We start from the raw sequence: 17,000 nt of genomic DNA on the forward strand, positions 1-17,000 counted from the left end.
TAAAAAGTTGTTTTACTAAGCAAAACTAAACATTTTATATAAAAATGTTGTGTTTAGTTTGCCTTTAAAGGTATATGAAACTAAATTTGTTTTTTTCATGATTCAGATAGAGCATGCCATTTTAACCAAATTTCCGATTTACTCCTATTATCAATTTTTCTTCGTTTTCTTGGTATCTTTGTTTGAAAAAGCAGGAATGTAAGCTTAGGAGCAGGCCGGTTTTTGGTTCAGGACCTTGGGTAGTACTTGCTGATTGGTGGCTACCCAGGTGAAAAACAAAAAATTGTCTGGCTCCTAAGCTTACATTCCTGCTTTTCAAATAAAGATACCAAGAGAATGAAGAAAAATTATAATAGGCGTAAATTAGAAAGTTGCTTAAAATTGCATGCTCTATCTGAATCCTGAAAGAAAAATAAATGGGTTTCATATCCCTTTAAGTTGGTCTGTTTTAACATATCGAAACAGTAAACAATAAAAAACAAATATAGGAAAGACCTTACATTGTGAACACGTCCAGAAAAGCTGCTAGAGTATAATTTGTGCCTATAATTGTATAACATTACAAGGGCCAAAAAAAAGGTGCCAACGTCATTTCCGATTTAATTTAAAGAATTTGAAACCAATTTTGCAGTGTTTAAAAGTATATTTATTTAAATTTACAATAACAAGCCTCAAAAAATCATAAATTGTAACAATAGTCATGTGCAATGTATATATATATATTATTATTCTATACAATGAAAATAAAATTAAACATCTCCTTTCAATAAAAAACACAATTAGAATTGCTATTGATAAGATAAATTAGATCAAAAGAGAAACATATAGTACCAAACAAAACACATTTGCATAAATGCCTCATTATATTGCACATCTAAAAATCAGACATTTAAAGTTCTTTCATATTTCAAACAGAACATGCAATAAGACAAAACTAAAATTTACTTTTATTATGGTGTTTACTTAATTCAATTGGTATCATTTGTTGAAGTGCAAACCTAGGTATGCTTAAACCCCTAAACACAATTTTTTTATTTCATGATTCAGATAGAGTATGCCATTTTAAGCAACTTTCTAATTTTCTCCTATTATCAATGTTTCTTTGTTCTCCTGGTATCTTTATTTGGAGAGTGCTACCAGGTTCTTAATCAAAATGGACTGGTCCTAAGCTTACATTCATACTTTTCAAATAAAGATACCAAGAGAACGAAGAAAATGTGATAATAGGAGTAAATTAGAAAGTTGCTTATAATTGTATGCTTTATCTGAATCATTAAAGAAAACAAAAATTGGGTTTCATATCAATTTAAGGACCAAAGATTTTCCCACTTTCAGTGCTTAAAAAACACAAGCAATTTTGGCATTTTTGCTCACCTTAACAAAGACTTGTCATTTTTGACATGTGATCACTGTGACTGGCTGTCACAGTGATCACACGACAAAGAGACACTTTTTTGTGCATCACTAGACTGCCTCACTCCTAAGGCATCCGGTAATTGGCCACTGAGTCTGGTACCAGCATGCATTGCAGCATGCCACTATCTAGGCTCCATTGTAAGTATACAATCAGTGTGACAGGCACATTGTATACACAGTAACTGTCATTTTTGACAGCTACTGTGCTGCTGCAGGCCTCACACGCAGGCTTCCAGCAGCAGCATGAGATACACGCTGATCCCACTGGCAGGCATGTGATCACAGGGACACCCTGTCCCTGCTAGTGCTAGGCTGTGATGTCCTCCATCATTCTATTTCTGCAGAAGCAGTGCAGTTGCACCGTAAGGGCTGAGACAGGGCGCGTCGCTGGTCCTTAATGGGACATGAAACACAAATTTTTTCTTTCATGGTTCAGATAGAGCATGCAATTTTAAACAGTTTTTCAATTTACTTCTATTGTCAATTGTGCTTCATTCTCTTGATATCCTTTGTTGAAAAGCATATCTAATTAGGCTCAGTAGCTGCTGATTATTGGCTGCACATAGATTCCTCGTGTGATTGGCTCACACATATGCATTGATATTTCTTCAATAAAGGATATCTAAATAATGGAGCAAATTAAATATTAGAAGTAATTTGGAATATTGTTTAAATTGTATGCTCTATCTGAATCCTGAAAGAAAAAAAAATGGGTTTCATATCCCTTTAAGTTGGTCTGTTTTAACATATCGAAACAGTAAACAATAAAAAACAAATATAGGAAAGACCTTACATTGTGAACACGTCCAGAAAAGCTGCTAGAGTATAATTTGTGCCTATAATTGTATAACAGATTACAAGGGACAAAAAAAAAAGGTGCCAACGTCATTTGCGATTAAATTTAAAGAATTTGAAACCAATTTTGCAGTGTTTAAAAGTATATTTATTTAAATTTACAATAACAAGCCTCAAAAAATCATAAATTGTAACAATAGTCATGTGCAATGTATATATATATATATAATTATTCTATACAATGAAAATAAAATTAAACATCTCCTTTCAATAAAAAACACAATTAGAATTGCTATTGATAAGATAAATTAGATCAAAAGAGAAACATATAGTACCAAACAAAACACATTTGCATAAATGCCTCATTATATTGCACATCTAAAAATCAGACATTTAAAGTTCTTTCATATTTCAAACAGAACATGCAATAAGACAAAACTAAAATTTACTTTTATTATGGTGTTTACTTAATTCAATTGGTATCATTTGTTGAAGTGCAAACCTAGGTATGCTTAAACCCCTAAACACAAATTTTTTATTTCATGATTCAGATAGAGTATGCCATTTTAAGCAACTTTCTAATTTTCTCCTATTATCAATGTTTCTTTGTTCTCCTGGTATCTTTATTTGGAGAGTGCTACCAGGTTCTTAATCAAAATGGACTGGTCCTAAGCTTACATTCATACTTTTCAAATAAAGATACCAAGAGAACGAAGAAAATGTGATAATAGGAGTAAATTAGAAAGTTGCTTATAATTGTATGCTTTATCTGAATCATTAAAGAAAACAAAAATTGGGTTTCATATCAATTTAAGGACCAAAGATTTTCCCACTTTCAGTGCTTAAAAAACACAAGCAATTTTGGCATTTTTGCTCACCTTAACAAAGACTTGTCATTTTTGACATGTGATCACTGTGACTGGCTGTCACAGTGATCACACGACAAAGAGACACTTTTTTGTGCATCACTAGACTGCCTCACTCCTAAGGCATCCGGTAATTGGCCACTGAGTCTGGTACCAGCATGCATTGCAGCATGCCACTATCTAGGCTCCATTGTAAGTATACAATCAGTGTGACAGGCACATTGTATACACAGTAACTGTCATTTTTGACAGCTACTGTGCTGCTGCAGGCCTCACACGCAGGCTTCCAGCAGCAGCATGAGATACACGCTGATCCCACTGGCAGGCATGTGATCACAGGGACACCCTGTCCCTGCTAGTGCTAGGCTGTGATGTCCTCCATCATTCTATTTCTGCAGAAGCAGTGCAGTTGCACCGTAAGGGCTGAGACAGGGCGCGTCGCTGGTCCTTAATGGGACATGAAACACAAATTTTTTCTTTCATGGTTCAGATAGAGCATGCAATTTTAAACAGTTTTTCAATTTACTTCTATTGTCAATTGTGCTTCATTCTCTTGATATCCTTTGTTGAAAAGCATATCTAATTAGGCTCAGTAGCTGCTGATTATTGGCTGCACATAGATTCCTCGTGTGATTGGCTCACACATATGCATTGATATTTCTTCAATAAAGGATATCTAAATAATGGAGCAAATTAAATATTAGAAGTAATTTGGAATATTGTTTAAATTGTATGCTCTATCTGAATCCTGAAAGAAAAAAAAATGGGTTTCATATCCCTTTAAGTTGGTCTGTTTTAACATATCGAAACAGTAAACAATAAAAAACAAATATAGGAAAGACCTTACATTGTGAACACGTCCAGAAAAGATGCTAGAGTATAATTTGTGCCTATAATTGTATAACAGATTACAAGGGACAAAAAAAAAGGTGCCAACGTCATTTGCGATTAAATTTAAAGAATTTGAAACCAATTTTGCAGTGTTTAAAAGTATATTTATTTAAATTTACAATAACAAGCCTCAAAAAATCATAAATTGTAACAATAGTCATGTGCAATGTATATATATATATATAATTATTCTATACAATGAAAATAAAATTAAACATCTCCTTTCAATAAAAAACACAATTAGAATTGCTATTGATAAGATAAATTAGATCAAAAGAGAAACATATAGTACCAAACAAAACACATTTGCATAAATGCCTCATTATATTGCACATCTAAAAATCAGACATTTAAAGTTCTTTCATATTTCAAACAGAACATGCAATAAGACAAAACTAAAATTTACTTTTATTATGGTGTTTACTTAATTCAATTGGTATCATTTGTTGAAGTGCAAACCTAGGTATGCTTAAACCCCTAAACACAAATTTTTTATTTCATGATTCAGATAGAGTATGCCATTTTAAGCAACTTTCTAATTTTCTCCTATTATCAATGTTTCTTTGTTCTCCTGGTATCTTTATTTGGAGAGTGCTACCAGGTTCTTAATCAAAATGGACTGGTCCTAAGCTTACATTCATACTTTTCAAATAAAGATACCAAGAGAACGAAGAAAATGTGATAATAGGAGTAAATTAGAAAGTTGCTTACAATTGTATGCTCTATCTGAATCATTAAAGAAAACAAAAATTGGGTTTCATATCAATTTAAGGACCAAAGATTTTCCCACTTTCAGTGTTTAAAAAACACAAGCAATTTTGGCATTTTTGCTCACCTTAACAAAGACTTGTCATTTTTGACATGTGATCACTGTGACTGGCTGTCACAGTGATCACACGACAGAGACACTTTTTTGTGCATCACTAGACTGCCTCACTCCTAAGGCATCCGGTAATTGGCCACTGAGTCTGGTACCAGCATACATTGCAGCATGCCACTATCTAGGCTCCATTGTAAGTATACAATCAGTGTGACAGGCACATTGTATACACAGTAACTGTCATTTTTGACAGCTACTGTGCTGCTGCTGGCCTCACACGCAGGCTTCCAGCAGCAGCATGAGATACACGCTGATCCCACTGGCAGGCATGTGATCACAGGGACACCCTGTCCCTGCTAGTGCTAGGCTGTGATGTCCTCCATCATTCTATTTCTGCAGAAGCAGTGCAGTTGCACCGTAAGGGCTGAGACAGGGCGCGTCGCTGGTCCTTAATGGGACATGAAACACAAATTTTTTCTTTCATGGTTCAGATAGAGCATGCAATTTTAAACAGTTTTTCAATTTACTTCTATTGTCAATTGTGCTTCATTCTCTTGATATCCTTTGTTGAAAAGCATATCTAATTAGGCTCAGTAGCTGCTGATTATTGGCTGCACATAGATTCCTCGTGTGATTGGCTCACACATATGCATTGATATTTCTTCAATAAAGGATATCTAAATAATGGAGCAAATTAAATATTAGAAGTAATTTGGAATATTGTTTAAATTGTATGCTCTGTCTGGATCATGAAAGAAAAATGTTGGGTTTTATGTCCCTTTAAGGGCTAAATGACCAGAACCATAAGGGGTTAAGACCTTGCATGTGTCTTTAGCACTTATAATGGCTGTAAAAATGTATATATGTATAATGTATACACAGAATGTTGCAAATTCTGCTGCCATATGGTGCTGAAGTCACGTACGCGCTTTTATGTCTACCTAAGTATGCTCTTCAACAAAGGATACCAAAATGACAAAGCATGTTTGATTTAAAAATGATTCTTTTTTAAGTTGCATACTCTGTCTGAAGCATTAAAGTTTTATTCTGACTTTTTTGCCCTTTCAATTTTTCTGCAGTTTGACAGTAAAGAGAAGTCTTGCTTCTGTCTACTGTATACCCTGTATCGCCTTGCGGAATTATCCAGTACATTACAAATAAAGATAATAGTAATTACTCTAAAGCACATTTCAGTAGAGAGAAGAAGCAGACTATATGAGTACCCATTTGGGTATTTGTCAATAAAATACTTTTCTATACATTGTTAGATCCACGATAGGTTAAATTTGTTTTGCTACATTATTATTTATTATTTTATACAAAATAAAATGTATTTAGAACGTATTTTTAGGTGACCCTGCACCATACAAATTGTTAGACAAAAGCTTAGCGAAAAAATACCTTTATTCAGCCCACACTCTGACACTGAAAGAGCCATTTTAGAAATAAGAAATGAAATTCTTAAATACATTACAATTATACAAACTACAGCTAAGGAATCTTATAATTCATTCAGCACTATCTATACTCTTTTTATTTCTGCTATTCACTCTGACATATAGGGACAGCCCATTAGTGTGCACACACAGCACTTAGAACACTCATTATCCCTTTAGGAACCTAACATATCTGATAGATCACTGATTGATTGAATTAAGGCTAGCGTCTCACTGATGATGATATCACTTGATGCTGATATAGGCCTAGATTACAAGTGGACTACAAACATATTAACACTGCTTGAATGCAATCTACAGTGCTTCTATTTTTATAACTTTATAGTTATTCTTTATCACTTGAGCAATAGTTAAAGGGATGGGAAAGTCAGATTTAAACTTGTATGACTCAGATAGAGCATGTCATTTTAAGAAACTTTTAAATTCACTTCTATTTCGAAATGTGCTTTGTTCTCTTGGTATCCACTGTTGAAAAATAATATGCACATATCCTACACTAGTGGGAGCTAGCTGCTGATTGGTGCCTGCACACATTTGTCTCATGTGATTGGCTGACTCGATGTGTTCAGCTAACTGCCAGTAGTGCATTACTGCCTCTTCGGCAAAAGATAACAAGAGAATGAAGCAAATTTGATAATAGAAGTAAATTGGAAAGTTGTTGGAAATTGTATGCTCTATCCAAACCATGAAAGAAAATATTGGGGTTTCCTGTCCCTTTAAGGGCACACTAACACCATGGGTTCTCTAAAAGCGTCACATAATAGACTTCTATAGGGGAGCACAGTAAAATTCATATAGTTTGAGCTATAATCTGAGGGTGTACTAAAGAGATGGTGCACAAGTAGTGGAGTTATTCATGTATTTATTTGCTATACTTTTGGTTAAAAAGGGTTAACTAAATTTAACAATGTTATTTGGACTGCGCTCAAGCACAACACTTAACTCACCCCTTGTAATATGAGCGTTCCCTGCACTATCCATTATAGGGACATTGAATATGAGACACATTTTATAAGCGTTGCTAGAGGTTATTCCCGCCTTCCTCTAGTCATAGGTGCCGCGATGTTGAAATCTAGTTTTCACTACATTCCAGTGCTGACCTGTTTGCACATGTGCAGTAACTCTCCTTCAGATACCTGCAGTATAACCTAGGTTTCAAAATGTCAGCAGCCATGATTAGACTGAGGTCCATGAAATGTATTTAGTGTGCAGTGTATAGAGCGCCTTAAAAAGTTTCTGCCACTTTAAGATGCTTTGGTTAAAATATTTAACCATTCGCTTGTAGTAACAAATTTACATTATTATGCACATAAGATGATGCAACCTGCGCTGTTTATTGTGCTTCACTTGTAATCTAGCCCATAATTAGGGATGGGCGAATGTTTCACATTCGAAAAACAGCACGAATTTTAACACATTCGTTCGTTCAAATCGAATTTCGAATGTATACATAACATTCTAACATTCGATTTTCGAGTTTCAAATTTTATGATTACATTTGAAAATATTCTTTTCGAAAAATTCGAATTTAGATTTGTAATAGTATTTCTAATGCTTTCTTTAAATGTAATATTCGAATTATGCAATATTCTATATAGAAACATTCGAAATTATATATTTGTATCTATTATGTATCAGTTTAGTAGATTCCCTTCCTACCACATGAACTATTGAACTTCTGAATAGTATTTGTTAAATAGAATGTTAAATTCGAAATTTCGAATGTGGACATTCAATATAATTATAAACATTCTAATTCGAAAGTGACATTCGAAAACTGTAAATAGCATTTGATTCGTTCTTATCAACATTCGGATTTATAATTCGAATTTCGGTAATAACATTCGTTCTAACATTCGAAATTCGAAAATTTACACATTCGCCCATGCCTACCCATAATGTATAACAAAACTATGATTTGCACATGATATCAAAATACTCATTTGTAATAATTTCATTAAAAAAATATCTTACATAAAAGTAGCGAAATACAGAATTCAGAATTTTAAAAATATAACAGAGTAATGCTAATTTGAAACATGTTTGATGTTTTAGTATTATTTATTGACTAGTAAGAAATCCCAGCAGGAAGGAAGTGGTTCCGAATCTTGTCGTTTTCAGCTAATCTAAATTTGTAAACAAACAGAAAAGTAGTTACACATATGATGAAATCAAATAACTTCATAACATCACATTGTAATCATCCAGTTATATAATAGAAATTCAGCAACTATAAGATATTGATACAAAAATAAACTCAGCTGCTCTGATGATAAGAACAAAGTCACTTTGTCCACTTAATAATAAATGTTTTTTTTAAATTCTATTTGAATTACTAAAATTCACACAGGCTGACAAGACTTATTAAAGAAAACGGCTACTTGTATAATACAGCCCTAGTTGCTTTAAATGCAGAGTTATAGGTATATGGTATGAGTATTACAAATGTGTGCTCTATATTAAAGGTACATTAAAGTGAAAGTCAATCCTAGCGTTTGTGAAATGCTAGGATTGACCATTGAAACAAATAAAGGGGACCTTCATTCATGAAGTATAAAATACTTCATGCTAAAAGCTTCTTTATTTGTTTTGAATTTCCTGCACGCTATTTGCTAAGAGGGGGAAACGTCACCTCTCAAGCAAACAGCGTTCTGCCGTGGGCTGCATGAGGCACTCAGCGCAGCAACGCTTGAAACAGATAAAGCAGCTTTCAGCATAAAGTATTTTACACTTCATGAATAAAAGTCCCATCAATCCTAGCGTTTCACAAACGCTAATATTGACTTTCACTTTAAACACCTCTTTTCACGTGTAAAAATTGTGTTTTGTTCCACACTCCCTAGAGGGACGGGAAAACAAAATCTGTAACCTAGGTTTTCAAAATGCTGCAAACTGCATTAGCTAGTTATGTTATTTGCAGCATTTGCAGGTTACAGAATCTGTTTTCTTTTACAAGATATGACAAGTCCACAGATTTCATCCTTACTTATGGGATTACGCCTCCTGGTCAGCAGGAGGAGGCAAAGAGCACCACAGCAGAGCTGTATATATAGCTCCTCCCTTCCCTCCCACCCCAGTCATTCTCTTTGCCTGTGTTAGTGATAGGAAGAGGTAAAGTGAGGTGTTAGTTTAGATTCTTCATTCAAGAGGTTTTTTATTTTAAAATTGTGCCAGTGAGTACTATTTTTCTCAGGGAGAAATCGTCAGTCAATAACTTCCCGTGAGGAATGTAGACATTTTATTTTCTGCCCTGATGTTCATGATCTTAGCAAACATTATCTAAGATACTGCTGGTTCCCACAGATCGGTTGAAGGTAGTGTAAAGAACATCTTCAGTGTGTGGAACTGTGTCATGCTGCGCTCAGCATTAAGGTATGTTCAGTCATTTGCTTCTGGGGAAACTAGATACATCAGAACAGGCTGACATTATTCCCTGTACTGGGGAGGGGTAATCAGTATGCACAGTGTAAAATGAAATGGCGTACCTGGAATCCCCTTTCTTTTTATTGCCTATCAACTGTGTTTTTTGTGCAGTTCACTTATACTGAGTATTCTGTGTGTGGGCTGACGCTGGGAGATGCGGATTGTTCCCCAAGGGCTATCATTATCTGTAGTAACTTATAACTGGTCAGGGGTATGTGTGTTTTGGAGGGGCACATTGGCGTTTCTATTTATTTGCTTATGGAAAAAAATGACATGTTTTTCTTCCCATGCAGTGTTTCTGTTAGACTCAAGTTACGCCCACAATGGGCGGGGCCTGGTTTCGCACACTCAGCCGCACAGTACTCATCCGGATCATCGTTTGGCAAGCAGTTTCAGTGTTTGTCTGGGGGCAGGTAGGCGCCGCAGCAGAGCTGTGGTGAGGTGCAAATGTCTAGAGTTTTATTAAGCTTTGTGAATAGCAAACTGGACAAACGGAGCAGTATTGCTAAGTCCTGTATGGTACACCTTATTGTTGCAAAAATATAATTGCTGCAAGCAGAAAAAATATTGCATTTTATTTTTTAAAGACACAGTAGGCTTCTTTTATTTTAAATATTTTACTATAAGATTTAACCTTCTAGGTTAATTATATCAAGTAAAAAACGACTAATATTGCTATTGCTAGTCTGTTTAACATGGCTGAACTTCAGGAAAGTACCTGTTCTATGTGTTTAGCTACCAATGTGGAACCCCTATTACTTTTTGTCCCTCATGTACTGAAAGGGCTTTACAATGTAAAGAAAAAAAATTTCTTTAATGCAAGTATGTCTAAGGATGCTTCTCAGACTGATGAGAATCAGGGTATGTCGCAACTTTCTCCCCAAGTGTCACAACCTTTAACGCCCACCCAAGCGACGCCGTGTTCCTCAACCGCGTCCACTTCATTTACTCTGCAGGATATGGCTGCAGTTATGTCATCCACCCTTACAGAAGTCTTATCCAAGTTGCCAGTTTTACAAGGCAAACGCAGCAGGACAGAAGCCACTTTGGTTCCTGCGACTTCTGTTGCTTTGATGGCTATTTCCGATGTACCCTCCCAGGGATCTGAATTGGGGGGTAAAGAGACAGACTCGGACGTCATGTCCTTCAGATTTAAGCTTGAACATCTCCGCCTGTTACTTCAGGAGGTTTTAACGACTCTTGATGACTGTGACTCTATTGTGGTACCACCAGAGAAATTGTGTAAGATGGACAAATACTTAGAGGTTCCTTCTTACTCTGATGTTTTTCCGGTTCCTAAGAGAATTTCAGAAATTATTATGCGGGAATGGGAAAGACCGGGTATTCCGTTCTCACCTTCTCCTAATTTTAAGAAAATATATCCTATAGCTGACACTGTTCGGGATTCTTGGCAAACAGTCCCTAAGGTGGAGGGAGCTATATCTACCCTGGCTAAGCGTACAACTATTCCTATTGAGGACAGTTGTGCTTTCAAAGATCCTATGGATAAAAAGTTGGAGGGTCTTCTTAAAAAAGTTATTTATTCATCAGGGTTTTCTCTTACAACTGACGGCTTGTATTGTACCAGTTACAACTGCGGATCCCTTTTGGTTTGACGCCTTAGAAGAGTCTCTTAAGACTGAGACTCCTTTAGAGGAAATCTTAGATAGAATTAAGGCCCTTAAGCTGGCTAATTATTTTATTACGGATGCCGCCTTTCAGATCGCCAAGCTGGCAGCTAAGAATGCAGGATTTGCCATTTTAGCGCGTAGAGCGTTATGGTTAAAATCTTGGTCTGCTGATGTGTCCTCTAAATCAAAGCTTTTGGCTATTCCTTTCAAAGGAAATACCCTATTCGGGCCTGACTTGAAAGAAATAATTTCTGACATTACAGGAGGTAAGGGTCATCTCCTACCTCAGGATAAAGCATCTAAACAAAAAGTTAAACAGAATAGTTTCAAGGGAGTCCCCTCTTCTTTTTCCACTAAGCAGGAAGGGAATTTTGAACAAGCCAAGTTCATCTGGAGACCCAACCAGGCTTGGAACAAGGGTAAACAACCCAAGAAGCCCGCCGCTGCTCCCAAAACAGCATGATGGGATGGCCCCCGATCCGGGACCAGATCTAGTAGGGGGCAGGCTTACTCTCTTTGTCCAGGCTTGGATAAGAGACGTTCAAGACCCCTGGACACTGGAAATCATGTCCCAAGGGTATCAACTGGAATTCAAAAATTCTCTCCCAAGGGGGAGGTTTCTTCTTTCACGATTGTCTGTAGACCAGATAAAAAGAGAGGCGTTCTTACGTTGTGTAAAAGACCTCTCTACTATGGGAGTAATTCGTCCCGTTCCAATACAGGAACAGGGGCAGGGGTTTTACTCAAATCTTTTCGTGGTTCCCAAAAAAGAGGGAACGTTCGGACCCATTTTAGATCTCAAGAGTCTAAACAAGTTTCTCAGAGTCCCATCCTTCAAGATGGAGACTATTCGGACAATTCTTCCATTGATCCAGGAGGGTCAATATATGACTACCGTGGACTTAAAGGATGCATATCTTCATATTCCTATCCACAAAGATCATCACCAGTTCCTAAGGTTTGCCTTCCTGGACAAACATTTTCAGTTTGTGGCTCTTCCCTTCGGGTTGGCCACAGCACCCAGGATCTTCACGAAGGTTCTAGGGTCTCTACTGGCGGTTCTCAGACCGCGGGGCATTGCAGTGGCGCCTTATCTGGACGATATTCTGATCCAGGCGTCTTCTTATCAACTGACAAAGTCTCATACCAACATGGTTCTGTCCTTTCTAAGGACTCACGGGTGGAAGGTGAATCTAGAAAAGAGTTCACTAATTCCACAGACAAGGGTTCCTTTCTTGGGAACTCTAATAGATTCTATATCTATGAAAATTTTCTTGACGGATGTCAGAAAGTTAAAGATTCTGAATACATGCCGAGCCCTTCAGTCCAATCCTCGGCCATCAGTGGCTCAGTGTATGGAGGTAATTGGATTGATGGTGGCGGCAATGGACATCATTCCGTTTGCTTGTTTTCATCTCAGACCGCTACAACTGAGCACGCTCAGGCAGTGGAATGGAGATTATGCAAATTTGTCTCCTCAGATAGATCTGGATCAGGAGACAAGAGACTCTCTTCTTTGGTGATTGTCGCCGGATCATCTGTCTCAAGGGACGTGCTTCCGCAGACCCTCATGGGTGATAGTGACAACGGATGCCAGTCTACTAGGCTGGGGTGCAATCTGGAATTCCCTGAAGGCTCACGGGGTGTGGACTCGGTCGGAGTCTCTACTTCCAATCAATATTCTGGAATTGAGAGCAATATTCAATGCGCTTCAGGCTTGGCCTCAGTTAGCTTCGGCCAAATTCATCCGTCATTTTCAGTCGGACAACATCACAACTGCGGCTTACATCAGTAGGAGTTCCTTAGCGATGACAGAAGTATCCAAGATAATTCGGTGGGCGGAGGCTCACTCTTGTTATCTGTCAGCAATCTACATCCCAGGAGTGGACAACTGGGAAGCGGATTTTTTGAGCAGACAGACGTTTCATCCGGGGGAATTGGAACTCCATCCGGAGGTCTTTGCCACTCTGATTCTCAGATGGGGCAGACCGGAGCTGGATCTTATGGCATCTCGTCAGAATGCCAAGCTCCCGAGATACGGATCCAGGTCCAGGGATCCTCAAGCCGAACTGATAGATGCCTTGGCAGTGCCTTGGTCGTTCAACCCAGTCTTATGTGTTTCCACCGTTTGCTCTCCTTCCCCGGGTGATTGCTAGGATCAAACAGGAGAGGGCTTCAGTGATTCTAATCGCTCCTGCGTGGCCTCGCAGGACTTGGTATGCTGATCTGGTGGACATGTCCTCTCTGCCACCGTGGAAGCTTCCGTTGAGGCAGGACCTTCTCATTCAGAGACCCTTCCATCATCCGAATCTGGTTTCTCTGCAGCTGACTGCTTGGAGATTAAACGCTTGATTTTATCTAAGCAAGGGTTCTCTGATTCCGTCATTGATACCTTGATTCAGGCACGTAAGCCTGTTACCAGAAAGATTTACCATAAGATATAATATCTTTATTGGTGTGAATACAAGGGCTACTCATGGAGTAGGGTTAGGATTCCCAAGATTTTATCTTTTCTCCAAGAAGGATTGGAGAAAAGGTTGTCAGCAAGTTCCTTAAAGGGACAGATTTCTGCTTTGTCGATTTTACTACACAAGCATCTGGCAGATGTTCCAGACGTTCAATCTTTTAGTCAGGCTCTGACTAGAATCAAGCCTGTGTTTAGACCAATTGCTCCTCCTTGGAGCTTGAATTTAGTTCTTAATGTTCTTCAAGGGGTTCCATTTGAACCCATGCATTCCATAGATATTAAGTTGTTATCTTGGAAAGTTTTATTTTTGGTTGCTATTTCTTCTGCTCGCAGAGTTTCTGAGCTTTCAGCTTTACAATGTGATTCTCCTTATCTTATTTTGCATTCTGATAAGATGGTTTTACGTACCAAATCTGGTTTCCTTCCTAAGGTTGTTTCTAATAAGAATATTAATCAGGAAATAGTTGTTCCTTCCTTGTGTCCTAATCCTTCTTCTAAGATGGAGCATCTATTGCATAACTTGGACGAGGTCCGTGCTCTGAAGTTTTACTTGCAGGCGACTAAAGAATTTCATCAATCATCTTCCTTATTTGTTGTTTTTTCTGGAAAACGTAGGGGCCAAAAAGTTACGGCTACCTCTCTTTCTTTTTGCCTGAAGTGTATCATCCGTTTTGCATATGAGACTGCTGGACAGCAGCCTCCTGAAAGAATTACGGCTCATTCTACTAGGGCTGTGGCTTCCTCATGGGCTTTTAAAAAGGATGCTTCTGTTGAACAGATTTGCAAGGCTGCAACTTGGTCGTCTCTTCACACTTTTTCCAAATTTTACAAATTTGATACTTTTGCCTCGTCCGAGGCTGTTTTTGGGAGAAAATTTCTTCAAGCAGTGGTGCCTTCCATTTAGGTTCCTGTCTTGTCCCTACCTTTCATCCGTGTCCTATAGCTTTGGTATTGTATCCCATAAGTAAGGATGAAATCCGTGGACTCATCATATCTTGTAAAAGAAAAGGAAATTTATGCTTACCTGATAAATTTATTTCTTTTACGATATGACACGGCCCACCCTGTCATTTCTAAGACAGGTATTTACTTATTTTTTGTTAAACTTCAGTCACCTCTGCACCTTTGGCTTTTCCTTTCTCTTCCTAACTTCGGTCGAATGACTGGAGTGGGAGGGAAGGGAGGAGCTATATATACAGCTCTGCTGTGGTGCTCTTTGCCTCCTCCTGCTGACCAGGAGGCGTAATCCCATAAATAAGGATGAGATCCGTGGACTCGTCATATCATAAAAGAAATACATTTATCAGGTAAGCATAAATTTCCTCCTAGGGAACATGGGAGAAGCAGACTTTTTGCATAAACACAAGAGGTTTATAAGTACATAAAGAATAAACATATTCTAATACATTCAAACATTTTCTTATTGCAATGCTGTTTGCCTGTACCTAAGTGTGTTTAACTCCCACAAAAGACATAAGAACAATAAAATACGCATCTATAATGCATTTTTGGTCAGGAAATAATCGTGGAGGCAGAGCCATGTTCAGCTCAGGGTCAGAATCATATTAGTGATTCAGAGCTGGCACTAGAGTGAATATTGCCGATTTGGCTACAAGTTCTCAAAAACGTTTCCCAGCTCTGCTCTGGGATCAGTACACCAATATTTCCTTTTTACATATTCTGTACCTTGTTTTTAAAGTTTCTTCTCTTAGGTTGCAATCTTAGACCTATAGAAATAAAACAAGAGAGTCTGTGTCAGGATAGAAGAAATATTTCAGAGAATAAAATGTTTGCTCCAGTGATTTAAATGTTTAAATTGATTTTTACCTTAAAGGGATGTAAAACTCAAAAATGTTCTTTTGCGATTCAGAAAGAACATAATTACTTCTATTTTCAAATTTGCTTTGTTCCCATGATATTATTTGTTGAAGAGATACATAGGTCTGGAGCACTGATAGTGCTGCCATCTAGTGTTCTTGCAAATGAATAACATTCTTGCAAAACTGCTGCCATATAGTGCTCCGGCCACTTGCATCCCTGCTTTTTAACAAAATATACGAAGAGAATAAAGCAAATTTGAAAATAGAAGTAAATTAGAAAGTTGTTTAAAACGGCATGCTCTGACACATGAAAGAACATTTTTGGGTTTCATTTCCCTTTAATGTCTGGCATTAAAGGAACAGTAAAGTTAAGATTAAACTTTCATGATTTACATAGCGTGTGTGATTCAAGAAAATAAAAAACTTTCCAATTTACTTTTATTTTCAAATTTGCTTTGTTCTTTTGGTATCTGTTGTAGAAGAGTAAACCAAAAGAGGTTCTTAGGAGCTCAGGAGCGTGCACGTGTCTTAAGCATACTATGACAGCAGTGTTTGCAACACCGTACACCATAGCTACAAACATTATTGCAGACAATGCTGCTAGAATGCTGAAGACATGTGCACGCTCCTGAGCTCCTGCAAGTCTACCCTGGTTTATTCTCCAACAACAGATACCAAGACAATGAAGAAAATGTGAAAATAAAAGTAATTTGGAAAGTTTTTCTCTTCTAATTATTAGACTGGCAAAGTATGAATCATGAAAGTTTAATTTAGACTCTACTGTCCCTTCCCTTTAAGACCAGATGTTATGAAACTGTGCTTAGTAAACTTGTTTCAGCTCTTATTGCTTAAAGGAAGGAAGTTAAAAGCATCTTTTATTTTACTACTGTAATATTATTATTATTATTATTATTTTATTATTTTTATTATTATTATTTTATTATTTTATTATTTTATTATTTTTATTATTATTATTTTATTATTTGTATTATTTTTATTATTATTTTGCTTTGAACAACTCTATAATACATACACTATTAATGTTATCACCACAAATGTTCTTTTTTTTAATGTAAAAATGTTAAATTTGATACCACAACATTAATATTTAAGCTGGTAACAATGACAATACAGGTAGAAAGCCCTTTATTCAAACTGCTTGGGACCGGAAAAGGTTTGGATTTTAGAATATTTGCCTGTAAAATGAGACAGTTTGGAGAGGGAATGGGACCAAGTGTAAACAAAAATATCTAATGTCATTTAAAGTGACACTGAACCTAAATTTTTTCTTTCATAATTCAGATAGAGCATGAAATTTTAAGCAACTTTCTAATTTACTCCTATTTTTAAATTGTCTTGGTATCTTTATTTGAAATGCAAGAAGGTAAGTTTAGCTGCCGGCCCATTTTTGGTG

The 17,000-nt window shown here is 36.9% G+C and overlaps 1 protein-coding gene across 1 annotated transcript in view; it reads right to left on the reverse strand.

Annotated features, from left to right (window-relative positions):
- Nucleotides 1–8,287: 8,287 nt before the first annotated feature.
- TMEM71 (transmembrane protein 71) overlaps nt 8,288–17,000 on the reverse strand; it is a 75,199-nt gene continuing 66,486 nt past the window's right edge. Inside the window, exons 10-11 of the mRNA XM_053715367.1 lie at nt 15,453–15,493; nt 8,288–8,371 (exon numbers count right to left, since the gene is read on the reverse strand). Of these exons, the coding sequence (XP_053571342.1) occupies nt 8,363–8,371; nt 15,453–15,493 (50 nt within the window). The 3' untranslated portion in view covers nt 8,288–8,362. The remainder of the gene's footprint in view (nt 8,372–15,452; nt 15,494–17,000) is intronic.

Source organism: Bombina bombina, chromosome 5 (assembly GCF_027579735.1).
Source record: "Bombina bombina isolate aBomBom1 chromosome 5, aBomBom1.pri, whole genome shotgun sequence".
NCBI classification, from domain to species: domain Eukaryota; kingdom Metazoa; phylum Chordata; class Amphibia; order Anura; family Bombinatoridae; genus Bombina; species Bombina bombina.